Raw genomic sequence first — 20873 nt, 5'->3', positions numbered from 1 at the left:
TGTCTGTGTCTGTGTGTGTGTGTGTGTGTGTGTGTGTGTGTGTGTATATGTCTGTGTGTGTGTGTGTGTGTGTGTGTGTGTGTGTGTGTGTGTGTGTGTGTGTGTGTGTGTGTGTGTGTGTCTGTGTGTGTGCGCGCATGTGTGTAGATGTCTGTCTGTGTCTGTGTGTGTGTGTGTATATGTCTGTGTGTGTGTGTGTGTGTATGTGTGTGTGTGTGTGTGTGTGTTAGACGGGGTTTTCCTCCGTGAGGTCGGAGTCCATCTGGATGACCTCGGGGGCGGGCCCTATCGGGACCTCCACGGCCTCAGGGTGATTCCCATTGGCCAGCGCGGCGTTGGTGGGCGGCGGCTTCTCGGGGCAGTTCTGCACAGTGATGATGCGATTGAAGGCTTTGAGTCGTCTCCATAGCAACCAGTAGACTTTACACTGGATGTACATGAACACCAGTCCGCCTGACATGCCGATCGCCACGATGACCAGCTTCATCCAGAACGGCCACTCCAACACACCTAGAGAGAGAGAGGTAGAGAGAGAGAGAGACAGAGAGAGGTGTAGAGGTAGAGAGAGAGAGAGAGACAGAGAGAGAGAGAGGTGTAGAGGTAGAGAGAGAGAGAGACAGAGAGAGGTAGAGAGAGAGAGGTAGAGAGAGAGAGGTAGAGAGAGAGGTAGAGAGAGAGGTAGAGAAGGAGAGAGACACACACATATACAGGTTAGTTATGTCTACCAAGTGAAAAAGAGGGATTGTGTCTGTGTTTGATACCAGACCCTCCTTACCCCCAGAGCCCTCCTTATCCCCCCAGAGCCCTCCTCCTTACCCCCCCAGAGCCCTCCTCCTTACCCCCCCAGAGCCCTCCTCCTTACCCCCCCGGAGCCCTCCTTACCCCCAGAGCCCTCCTCCTTACCCCCCAGAGCCCTCCTCCTTACCCCCCCAGAGCCCTCCTTACCCCCAGAGCCCTCCTCCTTACCCCCCCAGAGCCCTCCTTAGCCCCCCAGAGCCCTCCTCCTTACCCCCTCAGAGCCCTCCTTACCCCCCAGAGCCCTCCTCCTTACCCCCCAGAGCCCTCCTCCTTATCCCCCCAGAGCCCTCCTCCTTATCCCCCCAGAGCCCTCCTCCTTACCCCCCCAGAGCCCTCCTTATCCCCCCAGAGCCCTCCTCCTTATCCCCCCAGAGCCCTCCTTATCCACCCAGAGCACTCCTCCTTATCCCCCCAGAGCCCTCCTCCTTACCCCCCCAGAGCCCTCCTCCTCCTCCTCCTCACCCCCCCAGAGCCCTCCTCCTCACCCCCCCAGATCCCTCCTTATCCCCCCAGATCCCTCCTTATCCCCCAGAGCCCTCCTCCTTACCCCCCCAGAGCCCTCCTTACCCCCCCAGAGCCCTCCTCCTTACCCCCAGAGCCCTCATCCTTAACCCCCCAGAGCCCTCCTTATCCCCCCAGAACCCTCCTTACCCCCCCAGATCCCTCCTTATCCCCCAGAGCCCTCCTCCTTATCCCCCCAGAGCCCTCCTCCTTACCCCCCCCAAGAGCCCTCCTCCTTACCCCCCCCAAGAGCCCTCCTCCTTACCCCCAGAGCCCTCCTTACCCCCCCAGAGCCCTCCTTACCCCCCAGAGCCCTCCTCCTTACCCCCCAGAGCCCTCCTCCTTACCCCCCCAGAGCCGCCCTCCTTACCCCCCCAGAGCCCTCCTTACCCCCAGAGCCCTCCTTACCCCCAGAGCCCTCCTCCTTACCCCCCCAGAGCCCTCCTCCTTACCCCCCCAGAGCCCTCCTTACCCCCCAGAGCCCTCCTCCTTACCCCCCAGAGCCCTCCTCCTTACCCCCCCAAGAGCCCTCCTCCTTACCCCCAGAGCCCTCCTTACCCCCCCAGAGCCCTCCTTACCCCCCCAGAGCCCTCCTTACCCCCCCAGAGCCCTCCTCCTTACCCCCCAGAGCCCTCCTCCTTACCCCCCCAGAGCCGCCCTCCTTACCCCCCCAGAGCCGCCCTCCTTACCCCCCCAGAGCCCTCCTTACCCCCAGAGCCCTCCTCCTTACCCCCCCAGAGCCCTCCTTCTTACCCCCAGAGCCCTCCTCCTTACCCCCCCAGAGCCCTCCTTACCCCCCCAGAGCCCTCCTTACCCCCCCAGAGCCCTCCTTACCCCCCCAGAACCCTCCTCCTTACCCCCCCAGAACCCTCCTCCTTACCCCCCCAGATCCCTCCTTATCCCCCCAGATCCCTCCTTTTCCCCCCAGACCCTCCTTACCCCCAGAGCCCTCCTCCTTACCCTCAGCAGTGTAGTACTTCATCACTGATATTCTCCACATGTCATCTGAAAACACAGTAAAGTTACTATATTCTCCTCATCTGAGTTGTACAGAGGTTAGGTTAGGGTTGTATAGAGGTTAGGTTAGGGTTGTATAGAGGTTAGGTTAGGGTTGTATAGAGGTTAGGTTAGGGTTGTACAGAGGTTAGGTTAGGGTTGTATAGAGGTTAGGTTAGGGTTGTACAGAGGTTAGGTTAGGGTTGTACAGAGGTTAGGGTTGTATAGAGGTTAGGTTAGGGTTGTACAGAGGTTAGGGTTGTATAGAGGTTAGGTTAGGGTTGTATAGAGGTTAGGGTTGTATAGAGGTTAGGGTTGTATAGAGGTTAGGTTAGGGTTGTATAGAGGTTAGGGTTGTATAGAGGTTAGGTTAGGGTTGTACAGAGGTTAGGGTTGTATAGAGGTTAGGGTTGTATAGAGGTTAGGTTAGGGTTGTATAGAGGTTAGGTTAGGCTTGTATAGAGGTTGGGTTGTGGTTGTATAGAGGTTAGGTTAGGGTTGTATAGAGGTTAGATTAGGGTTGTTCAGAGATTAGGGTTGTATAGAGGTTAGGTTAGGGTTGTATAGAGGTTAGGTTAGGGTTGTATAGAGGTTAGGTTAGGGTTGTATAGAGGTTAGGTTAGGGTTGTATAGAGGTTAGGGTTGTATAGAGGTTGGGTTGTGGTTGTATAGAGGTTAGGTTAGGGTTGTATAGAGGTTAGGGTTGTATAGAGGTTAGGGTTGTATAGAGGTTAGGGTTGTATAGAGGTTAGGTTAGGGTTGTATAGAGGTTAGGTTAGGGTTGTATAGAGGTTAGGTTAGGGTTGTATAGAGGTTGGGTTAGGGTTGTATAGAGGTTAGGTTAGGGTTGTATAGAGGTTAGGTTAGGGTTGTATAGAGGTTAGGTTAGGGTTGTATAGAGGTTGGGTTAGGGTTGTATAGAGGTTGGGTTAGGGTTGTATAGAGGTTAGGTTAGGGTTGTATAGAGGTTAGGTTAGGGTTGTATAGAGGTTAGGGTTGTATAGAGGTTAGGGTTGTATAGAGGTTAGGTTAGGGTTGTATAGAGGTTAGGGTTGTATAGAGGTTAGGGTTGTATAGAGGTTAGGTTAGGGTTGTACAGAGGTTAGGCTAGGGTTGTATAGAGGTTAGGGTTGTATAGAGGTTAGGTTAGGGTTGTATAGAGGTTAGGGTTGTATAGAGGTTAGGTTAGGGTTGTATAGAGGTTAGATCAGGGTGTAGTTACTGACCGGTATTGCGTCCCAGGTTGATCTCGTGGAGGGTTCTGTTGACGAGGACGAACACGGACCAGACAACACAACCAACGGCCACCAGGTGGAACATCACAGAGCACAAGATCTTCCTCCTCTCACTGGTCGACATCTGGAGCTTCTCCCACTGAGGGAGAGACGAGGGGTTAGGGTGAGTCATAGACACTGAGGGAGAGACGAGGGGTTAGGGTGAGTCACAGACACTGAGGGAGAGACGAGGGGTTAGGGTGAGTCATAGACACTGAGGGAGAGACGAGGGGTTAGGGTGAGTCACAGACACTGAGGGAGAGACGAGGGGTTAGGGTGAGTCATAGACACTGAGGGAGAGACGAGGGGTTAGGGTGAGTCACAGACACTGAGGGAGAGACGAGGGGTTAGGGTGAGTCATAGACACTGAGGGAGAGACGAGGGGTTAGGGTGAGTCACAGACACTGAGGGAGAGACGAGGGGTTAGGGTGAGTCATAGACACTGAGGGAGAGACGAGGGGTTAGGGTGAGTCATAGACACTGAGGGAGAGACGAGGGGTTAGGGTGAGTCATAGACACTTATCTATGTATCTGAACCCTCATGGTGTCTGTGACAGCATGGGCCCATTATGGTGTCTGTGACAGCATGGACAGCTCCACTGTCCCATTATGGTGTCTGTGACAGCATGGGCCCATTATGGTGTCTGTGGCAGCATGGACAGCTCCACTGTCCCGTTATGGTGTCTGTGACAGCATGGACAGCTCCACTGTCCCATTATGGTGTCTGTGACAGCATGGACAGCTCCACTGTCCCATTATGGTGTCTGTGACAGCATGGAAAGCTCCACTGTCCCATTATGGTGTCTGTGACAGCATGGACAGCTCCACTGTCCCATTATGGTGTCTGTGACAGCATGGACAGCTCCACTGTCCCATTATGGTGTCTGTGACAGCATGGGCCCATTATGGTGTCTGTGACAGCATGGACAGCTCCACTGTCCCATTATGGTGTCTGTGACAGCATGGACAGCTCCACTGTCCCATTATGGTGTCTGTGACAGCATGGACAGCACCACTGTCCCATTATGGTGTCTGTGACAGTATGGACAGCTCCACTGTCCCATTATGGTGTCTGTGACAGCATGGGCCTATTATGGTGTCTGTGACAGCATGGACAGCTCCACTGTCCCATTATGGTGTCTGTGACAGCATGGACAGCTCCACTGTCCCATTATGGTGTCTGTGACAGCATGGACAGCACCACTGGCCCATTATGGTGTCTTTGACAGCATGGACAGCACCACTGTCCCATTATGGTGTCTGTGACAGCATGGACAGCACCACTGTCCCATTATGGTGTCTGTGACAGTATGGACAGCCCCACTGTCCCATTATGGTGTCTGTGACAGCATGGACAGCATCACTGTCCCATTATGGTGTCTGTGACAGCATGGACAGCACCACTGTCCCATTATGGTGTCTGTGACAGCATGGACAGCTCCACTGTCCCATTATGGTGTCTGTGACAGCATGGACAGCACCACTGTCCCATTATGGTGTCTGTGACAGCATGGACAGCACCACTGTCCCATTATGGTGTCTGTGACAGCATGGACAGCACCACTGTCCCATTATGGTGTCTGTGACAGCATGGACAGCACCACTGTCCCATTATGGTGTCTGTGACAGCATGGACAGCACCACTGAGTCCCATTATGGTGTCTGTGACAGCATGGGCAGCACCACTGAGTCCCATTATGGTGTCTGTGACAGCATGGGCAGCACCACTGTCCCATTATGGTGTCTGTGTAGAGGTGTGTGTAGTTGAGGTTCGATGTGTTGAGGTCAGATGTGTTGAGGTGTGTTGAGGTGTGTGTTGAGGTGTGTGTTGAGGTGTGTGTTGAGGTATGTGTTGAGGTTAGATGTGTTGAGGTGTGTTGAGGTGTGTGTTGAGGTGTGTGTTGAGGTTAGATGTGTTGAGGTGTGTGTTGAGGTGTGTGTACCTTACGTAGAGGTTTCAGGTGAGCCTCCATAATGAAGTGGTATTGGCAGAGCTCACAGCAGTGTGTGTCTGATGATTTGATCCACTGGTTCAGACAGTCCTGGTGAACAGACCTCATGCTGCCTGTACAGCGGCATGGGGTGATCAGAGCACAGTCCTCATCTCCTTCACAGTGGCAGATCCTACACACACACACAGAGAGAGAGAGATGAACACACACACACACATACACACACGCACATATACACACACACACAGAGAGATGAACACACACACACGCACGCACGCACGTGCACACACACGCACACACACACACACACACACACACACACACACACACACACACACACACACACACACACACACACACACACACACACACACACAGAGAGAGAGAGATGAACACACACACACACGTGCACACACACACGCACACACACACACGCACACACGCGCACACGCACACACGCACACACACACACACACACACACAGAGAGATGAACACACACACACACATATACACACACACACGCATGCACGCGCACACACACACACACACACACACACGCACGCACGCACGCACGCACACGCACACACACACACAGAGAAACACAGAGATGAACACACACACACACACAGAGATGAACACACACACACACACACAGAGATGAACACACACACACACACAGAGATGAACACACACACACACACAGATGAACACACACACACACACACACACACACACACACAGAAACACACACAGAGATGAACACACACACACACAGAGATGAACAAAACTACCTACCTGCAGACTTCTGGCTCGTCATCGGAGCAGTCTTCGGGGGCGTTGCAGCCCCCATGTCTCCGTGGCGACAGAGCGGACATGTCTCCACCCACTGACCCGGTCTCCTGGTAATTCTTAGTGATCTGTCCCTCCCCCTCTCCATCCTCAGCCAATGATGGGCTACGGAACGTAGACCCCGCCCCCTCCCTGCGCTGGGAGCTCCGCCTCCTCTCCTCCCCTCCTCCTCCTCCGGAACCGTTCTCCAGAGGAACCTCTTTCTCTCGGTTCTCCTTCCCCTCGTCGGACCCTACAGACTGCAGCCCCATCCCCTCTCCCCTCTCCCTGCTACTCCCACTGCGGCGTCGCCCCCTCTTGGCTTTCTCCCTGCTCCAGCTTCTGGCCTCCCGCCCCGCCTCCCCGTCCGACGACGAATCAGATTCAGGAGGGGCGGCGCTACGGTGGCGGGGGTGTTCCCCTCTCCTCTCCCTCCTCCTCTCCCCTCTCCTCTCCCCTCTCCTCTCGCCGCGGTCGTCACTGTGTTGGACCGGGTCATCTTGTGCGGGCGCTGGGGCGTCGGGGGCGGAGCAAGAGTCTCTCTTCCTGTTTGGTTTCTTCTTCTTCCTGGTTTGGCCCTGCTGGGAGGAGCCTAACGCGGTCTGGGAGGAGCCTAATGCCGCACTGCTCAGCTTCATCACTGCTGTGTAACAACCTTCCTCTACACGACCCAGCGGCACCGGCCTACACACACACACACACACACACACACACACACGGAGGGGGAGGGATGGAGAGATGGAGAGATGAAAAGACAGTATGAGGGAAATTGTATCCCTGGGTAACAGTATCCCTGGGTAACAGAATCCCTGGGTAATACTATCCCTGGGTAACAGAATCCCTGGGTAACTGAATCCCTGGGTAACAGTATCCCTGGGTAACAGTATCCCTGGGTAACAGTATCCCTGGGTAACAGTATCCCTGGGTAACAGTATCCCTGGGTAACAGTATCCCTGGGTAACAGAATCCCTGGGTAACAGAATCCCTGGGTAACGGTACCCCTGGGTAACAGTATCCCTGGGTAACAGAATCCCTGGGTAACAGAATCCCTGGGTAACAGTATCCCTGGGTAACAGTATCCCTGGGTAACAGTATCCCTGGGTAACAGTAGGAATGGACATCAAAATTGTTACAAGGTTTTAGCATTCTAATAAATGGATCATTTTTAGAATCCATCAGATACTGACTGAATTATAGCACATAAAAACATTTTACTGGCACAGAGTTCAGGGACGAGTTCAGGGACGTGTTCAGGGACTGGTTCAGGGACTGGTTCAGGGACGTGTTCAGGGACTGGTTCAGGGACGAGTTCAGGGACGTGTTCAGGGACTGGTTCAGGGACTGGTTCAGGGACGAGTTCAGGGACGTGTTCAGGGACGTGTTCAGGGACTGGTTCAGGGACGAGTTCAGGGACGAGTTCAGGGACGAGTTCAGGGACGGGTTCAGGGACGAGTTCAGGGACGGGTTCAGGGACGGGTTCAGGGACGGGTTCAGGGACGGGTTCAGGGACGGGTTCAGGGACGGGTTCAGGGACTGGTTCAGGGACTGGTTCAGGGACGTGTTCAGGGACGTGTTCAGGGACGTGTTCAGGGACTGGTTCAGGGACTGGTTCAGGGAAGGGTTCAGGGACTGGTTCAGGGAAGGGTTCAGGGACGAGTTCAGGGACGTGTTCAGGGACTGGTTCAGGGACTGGTTCAGGGACGAGTTCAGGGACGTGTTCAGGGACTGGTTCAGGGACTGGTTCAGGGAAGGGTTCAGGGACTGGTTCAGGGAAGGGTTCAGGGACGTGTTCAGGGACTGGTTCAGGGACTGGTTCAGGGACTGGTTCAGGGACTGGTTCAGGGACGGGTTCAGGGACGAGTTCAGGGACGAGTTCAGGGACGGGTTCAGGGACGGGTTCAGGGACGGGTTCAGGGACGGGTTCAGGGACGAGTTCAGGGACTGGTTCAGGGATGAGTTCAGGGACTGGTTCAGGGACGAGTTCAGGGACTGGTTCAGGGACGAGTTCAGGGATGAGTTCAGGGACTGGTTCAGGGATGAGTTCAGGGACTGGTTCAGGGACTGGTTCAGGGACTGGTTCAGGGACGAGGTCAGGGACGAGGTCAGGGACTGGTTCAGGGACTGGTTCAGGGATGGGCCAGCTAGAGCAATCAACCAGACCAGGCTGTTAGCTACCTGATGGGCCAGCTAGAGGAATCAACCAGACCAGGCTGTTAGCTCCCTGAAGGGCCAGCTAGAGGAATCAACCAGACCAGGCTGTTAGCTACCTGAAGGGCCAGCTGGAGGAATTGCAAAAGAAGGGAGACTTGTTGTAAAACTTTTCGCATCATAATAATAATTGAATTTTGGGGGTCGTAATAAATTTAGAAAGGGGGCAAGATGCTGAGGGAGATCTTGGAACTCGATACTGCTACACCTTTGGTCGTAGAGTGGGCCCACAGAACCGCACCTGCAGCCCAGAGAAGGCCCAGAGCGAAGGACACACAGAGGCCCACAGAACCGCACCTGCAGCCCAGAGAAGGCCCGGGGCGAAGGACACACAGATGCCCACAGAACCGCACCTGCAGACCGGAGCGAAGGACACACAGAGACCCAGCGCTATCATCGCGCGCCTTCTCAACTTCTCAACGAAACAGGATATAATGCAGCTGTCGAGAACCAAGGGAGAACTATTCTACAAAAGACAAAACGCGTATCTATCTTCAATGACTATTCTGCAGAGCTATTAGCGGAAGAGGAAAGATTACAACGGGATCGAGAGAGAACTGGCAGCCCAAAACATGACATACTCTCTGATGTTCCCTGCTAAGCTGAGCGTCACCCATGAGAGTAAGACCCACATCTTGGATTCTGTACCTGATGCCGAGTCCTTCCTGCTCTCCATTGGGGTTACACCACCTTCCAAAACCGAGGACAAGGGTCCGTAAAAATATGCAGACTATGTGGCAAAATGTTGAGCCCAGAAGGAGTGAGAGACAGGACCCAAGGCCTGAGAAGTAGTTTAAATCTACCAGTCCACATTGACTACTGAAGCGACCCCTTCTTCTTAAGGACTGGAAACTGCCTGGATTTATACTCATAATTGGGATCTTATTGCTGGACTAATTCATCAAATCTTTGACCTACAGTTTTGTTGGGATGATAAAGGTGTAGATATCAGAGGAGAGCTGGGGAAACATATGGAAAACACTATATAAAGCCACTACATGGAAACCAAACAAGGGAGTTTCAATCCAAAGTACTACATCCTTTTTTTAATGAGCCCTGATAAACTGAAATGTTTAACAAAATGCTGGAAAAATGAACATGCACCTTCAAAAAGACATGTGGTCAGGTCTATGTGGGGGACTGACTTGGAGAGAATTACATCAATCTTGCAACATAGATATGAAGGTGTCTGATCAGAGTTCCTGGTATATCGTCCTATACTATAATTTATGGGCTTTTTGTTTGTTTCTGTTGTTTTTTTGTGTGGCTTTATAATTTAAAATGTATACTTATTCAGACTCTTGAAATACACTGCTCAAAAAAAATAAAGGGAACACTTAAACAACACAATGTAACTCCAAGTCAATCACACTTCTGTGAAATCAAACTGTCCACTTAGGAAGCAACACTGATTGACAATACATTTCACATGCTGTTGCACCACAGACTGTCCAGGAGTTGGCGGATGCTTTAGTCCAGGTCTGGGAGGAGATCCCTCAGGAGACCATCCGCCACCTCATCAGGAGCATGCCCAGACGTTGTAGGGAGGTCATACAGGCACGTGGAGGCCACACACACTACTGAGCCTCATTTTGACTTGTTTTAAGGACATTACATCAAAGTTGGATCAGCCTGTAGTGTGGTTTTCCACTTTCATTTTGAGTGTGACTCCAAATCCAGACCTCCATGGGTTGATAAATTGGATTTCCATTGATTATTTTTGTGATTTTGTTGTCAGCACATTCAACTATGTAAAGATAAAAGTATTTAATGAGATTATTTCATTCATTCAGATCTAGGATGTGTTATTTTAGTGTTCCCTTTATTTTTTTGAGCAGTATATTTGCTCCATACAGCCAAAAATGTACCCTTAACATGTGAATGTAGCTACGCTCCTTAGTAAAGACAGAGAAGATAAGTTGGGTATGTATGGTACATGTTCTTTATGTGCTCTTTAATAAAAAATGTATGTTTAAAAAATAAATAAACGTTTTGGGGAAACGTGTCGTTCAGTACAAACCGTTCCGCAACTTAGTAAACGTTCAAGCCAACTGAAGGCACCGCTGGGTAACAGTCTCACCTGCAGATGTCCTGAGAGGAGGGAGTTGTCCTGGAAACACTGCCAGGAGCCAATCCCGTCGTAGAACTGCTGGCCTGTAACAACCAATCACAGGACACTCCTTCACTTCAACAACCAATCACAGCACACGTCTTTCACCTCTAACCAATCAGCAGTGACTGCTGTCGACCAATCAAACAATCAACCAAACAATCAACCAATCAATACCTTCAAGATGTTGCTGGATCGACTACCTGACCGACCTGGACCTTTAGTACTCTGGAGGGAGAGAGAGGAGAGAGAGAAGAGAGAGCGAGAGAAGAGGTACAGAGGGAAGAGAGAGAGAGATAGAGAGAAGAGGTAGAGAGGGAAGAGAGAGAGGGAAGAGAGAGAGAGGGAGAGAGGGAAGAGAGAGAGAGAGAGAAGAGAGAGAGAGAGAGAGGGAGAGAGAGAGAGAGAGAGAGAGGGAGAGAGAGAGAGAGAGAGAGAGAGGGAGAGGGAGAGGGAGAGAGAGAGAGAGAGAGAGGGAGAGAGAGAGAGAAGAGGTAGAGAGGGAAGAGAGAGAGAGAAGAGAGAGAGAGGGAAGAGAGAGGGAGAGAGAGAGAGAAGAGGTAGAGAGGGAAGAGAGAGAGAGGAGAGAAGAGAGAGAGAGAAGAGAGAGAAGAGAGAGAGAGAGAGGAGAGAGAGAAGAGAGAGAAGAGAGAGAGAGAGAGAGAGAGAGAGAGAGAGAGAGAGAGAGAGAGAGAGAGAGAGAGAGGAGAGAGAGACAGGAGAGAGGAGAGAGGAGAGAGAAGAGAGAGAAGAGAGAAGAGAGAAGAGAGAGAGAGAGAGAGAGAGAGAGAGAGAGAGAGAGAGAGAGAGAGGAGAGGTAGAGAGAGAAGAGAGAGAAGAGAGAGGAGAGAAGAGAGAGAAGAGAGAGGAGAGAAGAGAGAGAAGAGAGAGAAGAGAGAGAAGAGAGAGAAGAGAGAGAAGAGAGAGAGAGAGATGTGGAATTTAGAAACAGTTCAGTGTTAGTTTAAAGGTTTTACATAAACTACTAAATCACCACCCGATGTCACAGGACAACAACCACCCGAGCCACTTCCTGTTCACCCCGCTACCACATAGAAGGAGAGGTCACTACAGGTGCATCATCACTACCCGAGCCACTTCCTGTTCACCTGCTACCATCCAGAAGGAGAGGTCACTACAGGTGCATCATCACTACCCGAGCCACTTCCTGTTCACCTGCTACCATCCAGAAGGAGAGGTCAGTACAGGTGCATCAAAGCTGGGACCGAGAGACTGAAAAACAGCTTCTATCTCCAGACCATCAGACTGATAAACAGCTTCTATCTCCAGGCCATCAGACTGATAAACAGCTTCTATCTCCAGACCATCAGACTGGTAAACAGCTTCTATCTCCAGACCATCAGACTGATAAACAGCTTCTATCTCCAGACCATCAGACTGATAAACAGCTTCTATCTCCAGACCATCAGACTGATAAACAGCTTCTATCTCCAGACCATCAGACTGATAAACAGCTTCTATCTCCAGACCATCAGACTGATAAACAGCCGTCACTAACATAGAGAGGCTGCTGCCAAACATACAGACTCAAATCTCTGGCCACTTTAATAAATTTAATAAATGGATTTAATAAATGCATCACTAGTCACTTTAAATAACACCACTTTAATAATGTCTACATATCCTACATTACTCATCTCATATGTACAGTATATACTGTATTTTATACCATCTACTGCATCTTGCCTCTGCCGCTCGGCCATCACTCATCCATGTACAGTATATACTGTATTTTATACCATCTACTGCGTCTTGCCTCTGCCCGCTCGGCCATCACTCATCCATGTACATCCAAGATGGCGGTAGCAGTCAGTCGTCTTTGTCCTTCGTCTTGTCGTGTCCCGTGTATATATATTTTTATTCATATATTTTTTATATATTTATTTTTCTAAACCTCAACTTCTAAATCCTCTCCTGCAACCCGCCTCATCTGGAGCTGTTTTTATCATAAAGTACTTTTATTTACCTCGGAACCAGAATCCCCCAACAGAAGCTAGCCAGCTCACTAGCTAGTAGTCAGCTAGCCACCGCTAGCGGTCATCAGCTAACCTTTACCTCGGAACCAGAATCCCCCAACAGAAGTTAGCCAGCTCACTAGCTAGTAGTCAGCTAGCCACCGCTAGCGGTCATCAGCTAACCTTTACCTCGGAACCGGAATCCCCCAACAGAAGCTAGCCAGCTCACTAGCTAGTAGTCAGCTAGCCACCGCTAGCGGTCATCAGCTAACCTTTACCTCGGAACCGGAATCCCCCAACAGAAGTTAGCCAGCTCACTAGCTAGTAGTCAGCTAGCCACCGCTAGCGGTCATCAGCTAACCTTTACCTCGGAACCAGAATCCCCCAACAGAAGCTAGCCAGCTCACTAGCTAGTAGTCAGCTAGCCACCGCTAGCGGTCATCAGCTAACCTTTAGCTCGGAACCAGAATCCCCCAACAGAAGCTAGCCAGCTCACTAGCTAGTAGTCAGCTAGCCACCGCTAGCGGTCATCAGCTAACCTTTACCTCGGAACCGGAATCCCCCAACAGAAGCTAGCCAGCTCACTAGCTAGTAGTCAGCTAGCCACCGCTAGCGGTCATCAGCTAACCTTTACCTCGGAACCGGAATCCCCCAACAGAAGCTAGCCAGCTCACTAGCTAGTAGTCAGCTAGCCACCGCTAGCGGTCATCAGCTAACCTTTACCTCGGAACCAGAATCCCCCAACAGAAGTTAGCCAGCTCACTAGCTAGTAGTCAGCTAGCCACCGCTAGCGGTCATCAGCTAACCTTTAGCTCGGAACCAGAATCCCCCAACAGAAGTTAGCCAGCTCACTAGCTAGTAGTCAGCTAGCCACCGCTAGCGGTCATCAGCTAACCTTTACCTCGGAACCAGAATCCCCCAACAGAAGTTAGCCAGCTCACTAGCTAGTAGTCAGCTAGCCACCGCTAGCGGTCATCAGCTAACCTTTAGCTCGGAAAGCTCTTGCCAGTTTGTACAACGCGACTCAAACCAGACCTATTTTCCTTCCATATCCCTGGATTCCTACCGCCAGCTCTGGACCTTTTCACCTGGATCATCGCAGCTAGCTAGCTGCTATCCGAGTGACTACTCCTGGCTAACGTCGGTCCCGAAGCAAGCACCAATTAGCATGGAGCTAGCCCATGCTAGGCCCATTCTCCCGGCTAGCTGAAGAGGCCCATCAGCCAGTCCTGGGTTACAATACCCAGACCCCTTCTACTGCTGGTACGGGGCTCGGAACCCCGCCGATCCTTCACGACTGGGCTACGACGTAATCTACTCGAGGGGGTACTAAACTGGCCCCTACATCGCAACGTCCGCAGAATGCCCTTCTGCTAGCCGCGGCCCGCTAGCTGCAAGCCATGGCTCGCTAGCTGTCTAGAGCATATTGGACTGTTAGCTGTATAGATCCATCGGCCAATTTCTTGGGCCACTATATTGGACCCCTCTGCTACTCGGAACCCTACTAATCCATCACGACTGGTCTATCGACGTCACCGCACGCGGAGGCCAAAACAGACTTTCCTCCGTCGAGACGTCCCTCTAAGGCCCTTCTGCTAGCTTGCTAGCCCCGGCCTGCTAGCTGTCTGAATCAGCCAGCCCAACCACTCACTGGACCCATATGATCACTTGGCTACGCATGCCTCTCTCTAATATCAATATGCCTTGTCCATTACTGTCCTGGTTAGTGATTACTGTCTTATTTCACTGTAGAGCCTCTAGCCCTGCTCAATATGCCTTAACCAACCATGTTGTTCCACCTCCTAGATATGCGATGACATCACCTGGTTTAAATGTCTCTAGAGACTATATCTCTCTCATCATTGCTCAATGCCTAGGTTTACCTCCAATGTACTCACATCCTACCTTACCTTTGTCTGTACATTATGCCTTGAATCTATGCTATCGCGCCCAGAAACCTGCTCCTTTTACTCTCTGTTCCAAACGTACTAGACGACCAGTTCTTATAGCCTTCAGCCGTACCCTTATCCTACTCCTCCTCTGGTGATGTAGAGGTTAACCCAGGCCCTGCAGCCCCCAGCACCACTCCCATTCCCCAGGTTCTTATAGCCTTTAACCGTACCCTTATCCTACTCCTCCTCTGGTCCTCTGGTGATGTAGAGGTTAATCCAGGCCCTGTAGCCCCCAGCTCCACTCCCACTCCCCAGGCGCTCTCATTTGTTGACTTCTGTAACCGTAAAAGCCTTGGTTTCATGCATATTAACATTAGAAGCCTGCTCCCTAAGTTTGTTTTATTCACTGCTTTAGGACACTCTGCCAACCCGGATGTCCTAGCCGTGTCTGAATCCTGGCTTAGGAAGGCCACCAAAAACCCTGAAATTTCCATCCCTAACTATAACATTTTCCGACAAGATAGAACTGCCAAAGGGGGCGGTGTTGCAATCTACTGCAGAGATAGCCTGCAGAGTTCTATCTTACTATCCAGGTCTGTACCCAAACAATTCGAGCTTCTACTATTAAAAATCCACCTTTCCAGAAGTCTCTCACTGTTGCCGCCTGCTATAGACCTCCCTCAGCCCCCAGCTGTGCCCTGGACACCATATGTGAATTTATTGCCCCCATCTATCTTCAGAGCTTGTGATGCTAGGTGACCTAAACTGGGACATGCTTAACACCTTGGCCATCCTACAATCTAAGCTTGATGCCCTCAATCTCACACAAATTATCAATGAACCCACCATGTACAACCCCAAATCCGTAAACAAGGGCACCCTCATAGATATCATCCTAACCAACGTGCCCTCTAAATACACCTCTGCTGTTTTCAACCAAGATCTCAGCGATCACTGCCTCATTGCCTGCAACCGTAATGGTTCAGAGGTCAAACGACCTCCACTCATCACTGTCAAACGCTCCCTAAAACACTTCAGCGAGCAGGCCTTTCTAATCGACCTGGCCCGGGTAACCTGGAATGATATTGACCTCATCCTGTCAGTAGAGGATGCCTGGTTATTCTTTAAAAGTGCCTTCCTCACCATCTTAAATAAGCATGCCCCATTCAAAAAATGTTGAACCAGGAACAGATACAGCCCTTGGTTCACTCCAGACCTGACTGCCCTTGACCAGCACAAAAACATCCTGTGGCGTTCTGCATTAGCATCGAACAGCCCCCGCGATATGCAACTTTTCAGGGAAGTTAGGAACCAATATACAGGCAATTAGGAAAGCCAAGGCTAGCTTTTTCAAGCAGAAATTTACATCCTGTAGCACAAACTCTAAAACGTTCTGGGACACTGTAAAGTCCATGGAGAATAATAGCACCTCCTCCCAGCTGCCCACTGCACTGAGGCTAGGAAACATTGTCACCACCGATAAATCCACTATAATTGAGATTTTCAACAAGCATTTTTCTACGGCTGGCCATGCTTCCCACCTGGCTACCCCTACCCCGATCAACAGCCCTCCACCCCCCACAGAAACTCACCCAAGCCTCCCCCATTTCTCCTTCACCCAAATCCAAATAGCTGATGTTCTGAAAGAGCTGCAAAATCTGGACCCCTACAAATCAGCTGGGCTAGACAATCTGGACCCTTACTTTCTAAAATTATCTGCCGAAATTGTTGCATCCCCTATTACTAGCCTGTTCAACCTCTCTTTCGTATAGTCTGAGATTCCCAAAGATTGGAAAGCTGCCACGGTCATCCCCCTCTTCAAAGGGGGAGACACTCTAGACCCAAACTGTTATACCTATATCCATCCTACAACGCCTTTCTAAGGTCTTCGAAAGCCAAGTCAACAAACAGATTACCGACCATTTCGAATCCCACCGCACCTTCTCCGCTATGCAATCTGGTTTCAGAGCTGGTCATGGGTGCACCTCAGCCACGTTCAAGGTCCTAAACGATATCATAACCGTCATTGATAAAAGACAGTACTGTGCAGCCATCTTCATCGACCTGGCCAAGGCTTTCGACTCTGTCAATCACCACATTCTTATCGGCAGACCCAACAGCCTTGGTTTCTCAAATGACTGCCTCGCCTGGTTCACCAACTACTTCTCGGATAGAGTTCAGTGTGTCAAATCGGAGGGCCTGTTGTCCGGATCAGCTGTCAGATCATTGCACCTGTACATAGCCCATCTGTAAATAGCCCATCCAACTACCTCATCCCCATATTTTTGTATTTTTTTCTCCTTTGCACCCCAGTATTTCTACTTGCACATTCATCTTCTGCACATCTATCATTCCAGTGTTAATTTGCTAAATTGTAATTGCTTCGCCACTAAGGCCTATTTATTGCCTTACCTCCCTAATCTTACCTCATTTACACACACTGTATATAGATTTTTTTCTATTGTGCTATTGACTGTATGTTTGTTTATTCCATGTGTAACTCTGTGTTGTTGTTTGTGTCCCACTGCTTTGCTTTATCTTGGCCAGGTCGCAGTTGTAAATGAGAACTTGTTCTCAACTGGCCTACCTGGTTAAATAAAGGTGAAATAACAAATAAACAAGTGTTCTCTGTCTGGATCACAGTATGTGATGTCATAAACATGTGTTCTCTGTCAGGATCACAGTATGTGATGTCATAAACACGTGTTCTCTGTCAGGATCACAGTATGTGATGTCATAAACACGTGTTCTCTGTCAGGATCACAGTATGTGATGTCATAAACACGTGTTCTCTGTCAGGATCAAAAACAAAGTTCTGCTGGACATGAAGAAGATAGAGACAAGGGTTAATGGGTTAATATCATACTGTATGTCCAGTATGTTCTGTACAGTAGTATGTATAGATTGGAGATAGACACCACAGGGTTAATGGGTTAATATCATACTGTATGTCCAGTATGTTCTGTACAGTAGTATGTATAGATTGGAGATAGACACCACAGGGTTAATATCATACTGTATATCCAGTATGTTCTGTACAGCAGTATGTATAGATTGGAGATAGACACCACAGGTTAATGGGTTAATATCATACTGTATGTCCAGTATGTTCTGTACAGCAGTATGTATAGATTGGAGATAGACACCACAGGGTTAATATCATACTGTATGTCCAGTATGTTCTGTACAGCAGTATGTATAGATTGGAGATAGACACCACAGGTTAATGGGTTAATATCATACTGTATGTCCAGTATGTTCTGTACAGCAGTATGTATAGATTGGAGATAGACACCACAGGGTTAATATCATACTGTATGTCCAGTATGTTCTCTACAGTAGTATGTATAGATTGGAGATAGACACCACAGGTTAATGGGTTAATATCATACTGTATGTACAGCAGTATGTATAGATTGGAGATAGACACCACAGGTTAATGGGTTAATATCATACTGTATATCCAGTATGTTCTGTACAGCAGTATGTATAGATTGGAGATAGACACCACAGGGTTAATATCATACTGTATATCCAGTATGTTATGTACAGCAGTATGTATAGATTGGAGATAGACACCACAGGTTAATGGGTTAATATCATACTGTATATCCAGTATGTTCTCTACAGTAGTATGTATAGATTGGAGATATCTGTTCATCTCTCTACAACTCCTAAATACATGCATAAAGGTTCCACTTTCAGAGGTACATCTTTTACAGTCAGGAGAAATGTCTGTATTCATTCTCACTGGGGTGTAATAACGTGTGTACAAACATGTGTGATTTAGATTCTTTCATTTTTACATTAGTATACTGTCACGACTCCCACGGAAGGTGGCGCCCCCTCCTGCTCGGAGGTCGTCGTCACCGGCCTACTAGCTGCCACTGATTCCTTATTGTTTTCCCCCTTTCTGTTATTGTTTGCACCTGTCCTTAGTTGGGTTGATTAGCGGGGCTATATGAGCTAGCTGGCCCGCCTGCTCTTTGTGCGGGATTGTTTCTCTGTTGGTTGCTTTGTTACGCGCTGTGTTGTATTTAGCGCTAGTGCGTGGGTTGTCGCTCACTGTGTTTTGTCCCCTGTGTTTGGGGCACTTTGATTTTTGTGTGCGCTGAGATCGCTATTTGGGATGGCAGGTGTTTTTGCTCTGTCGCTCATTAAAAGCCATCACCCGCATCGCTGCTTCCTGTGTCTGATTCCTCCTCCACTACGCCTAAGCATTAGTATACCCTGTCGCAAACAGTTTCACCTTTTTCAAAAGAAACTATGAAATAGTTTGACAACCCTGTTTGTAAGCTTTTAAGTTATTTAAAAATAGTAAAGCATTGATTTTTGGACGTGTCATGATATGGTGGGGTTTGCAAAACGGTTCAACTTTCAGCACCTCTATGTCCGAAATGTATGGAAGGTTTTGTTGAAAATCGAAAGGAATGCTGTCAAAAAGGGATTGAATTAAAATGGATTAACCCTCGGGACAGAGAGCTAGCTCACACTACTGGGTACAGATAGGAAGTTATGGATTAACCCTCAGGACAGAGACACACTACTGGGTACAGATAGGAAGTTATGGATTAACCCTCAGGACAGAGACACACTACTGGGTACAGATAGGAAGTTATGGATTAACCCTCAGGACAGAGACACACTACTGGGTACAGACAGGAAGTTATGGATTAACCCTGCCCTTCTCCTTCCCTTCCCTCTCCTTACCTCCCTCCCACCTCTTCTCCTCACCTCCCTCCATCTCCTCACCTCCCTTACCTCCCTCCCTCCTCCTCCTCCTCCTCCTCCTCTCCTTCCCTCTTCTCACCTCCCTCCCTCTTCTCCTTCCCTCTCCTCACCTCCCTTACCTCCCTCTCTCCTCTTCTCCTCTCCTCACCTCCCTCCATCTCCTCACCTCCCTCTCTCCTCTTCTCTCTCCTCTTCTCCTCCATCTCACCTCCCTCTCTCCTCTTCTCCTTCCCTCTCCTCTCCTCACCTCCTTCCCTTCCCTTCCTCCACCTCTTCTCCTTCCCTCTCCTCACCTCCCTCTCTCCTCTCCTCCCCCTCCGCCTCTCCTCCACCAAATGCTCCTCCTCCCCCTCCCCTCCCTCCTCCTCCTCTCTTTATCTTTCCCTCTCTCCTCTCCTCCCCCTCTCCTCACCCAGATCAACCTGCTGTTTAACCCCCCTCCCCACTCACATCAGAAAGGACCCCCAGTTCATTCAGAGAGCTCCACAGGGTCTGTGTTCAGGTTAAGGTCAGGGCTAGGGGTCAGAGGTTAAGGTCAGGGCTAGGGGGTCAGGGGCTTACCTCGGTCTTGTCTTTGGAGCGAGGGGCGCTCCGGCCGTTATTGGCCATCTCCCGAGCGGGGACCACGGAGATCTGCTGCACCGGCATCCTCACTGCTTTCCCAGAACTCCCCTCTCTCTGAACACACTCCGTCTGCGGTACAACGGTAATCCAGTCGGTGTTCCAGTCGGTGTTCCACCGGTCCGGAACTTGGAGAACAGAATAGCAGGAATGGGGATCAGGTCACCGTGGAAACGGACAGAAGGCTCTGGACGGCAGGGAGTCGGATCGTCATGCCAACTCAGAACTCAACAACACCCCTCCCCACTCAGAGAGCGAGAGAGGGAGGGAGAGAGAGATAATAGATTAATCTGAAACAGATCAGCTGTGATGGTAACTGGGGAGGAACAGGTGAGTGTCTGGCTGAGGGGGAGGAGACTCAGGGTTCTGGGTCAATCAGCATATGGCCCATCAGGCTTAACGCTCAAATTAGCCTGGCTACTGATAATCAGCTTGCACAAACTGGTTACCTAGCCCTTAAAACAACCCCAGTCCTTCCAGTTTGATGCTCAGTCTAGTCCAAAACCATCTCACCCAAACCAGCAGCGTAGCCAGACATTTGTTGGCGGGTGGGCCCTAACCCTAACCCCCAAAAAATTACTTCCTGCAATTCTACACATTCTAGAATCTAGAATGACAATCAGATGATCTAGAATGACATTCCGATGATCTAGAACAAATCTAGAATGACATTCCGATGATCTAGAACGAATCTAGAATGACAATCCGATGATCTAGAATGACAATCCGATGATTCAAGCGTGTTTCTTTATTTTTACTATTTTCTACATTGTAGAATAATAGTGAAGACTTCAAAACGTAAAAAAAAACACATATGGAAACATGCAGTAACCAAAAAAAGTGTAAAACAAATTAAAATATTTTATATGTGAGATTCTTCAAAGTAGCCACCCTTTGCCTTGATGACTTATGAAGCTGGTTGAGAGAATGCCAAGAGTGTGCAGAGCTGTCATCAAGGCAAAGGCTGGCTACTTTTAAGATGATT

The 20873-nt window shown here is 49.8% G+C and overlaps 1 protein-coding gene and 1 long non-coding RNA gene across 3 annotated transcripts; both read right to left on the bottom strand.

Annotated features, from left to right (window-relative positions):
- Positions 1-204: 204 nt before the first annotated feature.
- On the bottom strand, positions 205-20395 carry LOC115182778 (E3 ubiquitin-protein ligase MARCH7). Of its 2 annotated transcripts, none has more exons than XM_029744226.1 (8): positions 19829-20395; positions 10846-10896; positions 10639-10712; positions 6318-7034; positions 5513-5693; positions 3522-3669; positions 2239-2304; positions 205-510 (listed from the first exon to the last, which is right to left on the bottom strand). In XM_029744226.1, the coding sequence occupies exons 1-8, from the start codon at positions 19913-19915 to the stop codon at positions 227-229; spliced, it is 1608 nt and encodes a 535-aa protein (XP_029600086.1). In that variant the 5' UTR covers positions 19916-20395; the 3' UTR covers positions 205-226. The 2 variants fall into 2 exon arrangements, with proteins under 2 accessions (XP_029600086.1, XP_029600088.1); XM_029744228.1 differs by having other exon boundaries at positions 2260-2304.
- On the bottom strand, positions 13363-13678 carry LOC115182791 (uncharacterized). The gene is made up of 2 exons (XR_003873890.1): positions 13629-13678; positions 13363-13450 (listed from the first exon to the last, which is right to left on the bottom strand). It is a non-coding gene; the product is annotated as an uncharacterized LOC115182791 (long non-coding RNA).
- Positions 20396-20873: the final 478 nt, after the last annotated feature.

This window comes from Salmo trutta, unplaced genomic scaffold, assembly GCF_901001165.1.
Source record: "Salmo trutta unplaced genomic scaffold, fSalTru1.1, whole genome shotgun sequence".
Taxonomy (NCBI): domain Eukaryota; kingdom Metazoa; phylum Chordata; class Actinopteri; order Salmoniformes; family Salmonidae; genus Salmo; species Salmo trutta.
The sequence above is the reverse complement of the archived record's forward strand: the minus strand, read 5'-3'. Positions and strand labels throughout refer to the sequence as shown.

What these genes read in the sequence shown, in the direction of transcription:
- LOC115182778 (XM_029744226.1), bottom strand. Translation starts at nt 19,915, where the DNA reads ATGCCGGTGCAGCAGATCTCCGTGGTCCCCGCTCGGGAGATGGCCAAT. An exon ending in TCCTCTCAGGACATCTGCAG is followed by an intron (nt 7,035 to 10,638) that starts GTGAGACTGTTA and finishes GTGTGTGTGTAG; the next exon opens with GCCGGTGCCGCTGGGTCGTG. An exon ending in GACGAGCCAGAAGTCTGCAG is followed by an intron (nt 5,694 to 6,317) that starts GTAGGTAGTTTT and finishes GTGTGTGTGTAG; the next exon opens with GATCTGCCACTGTGAAGGAG.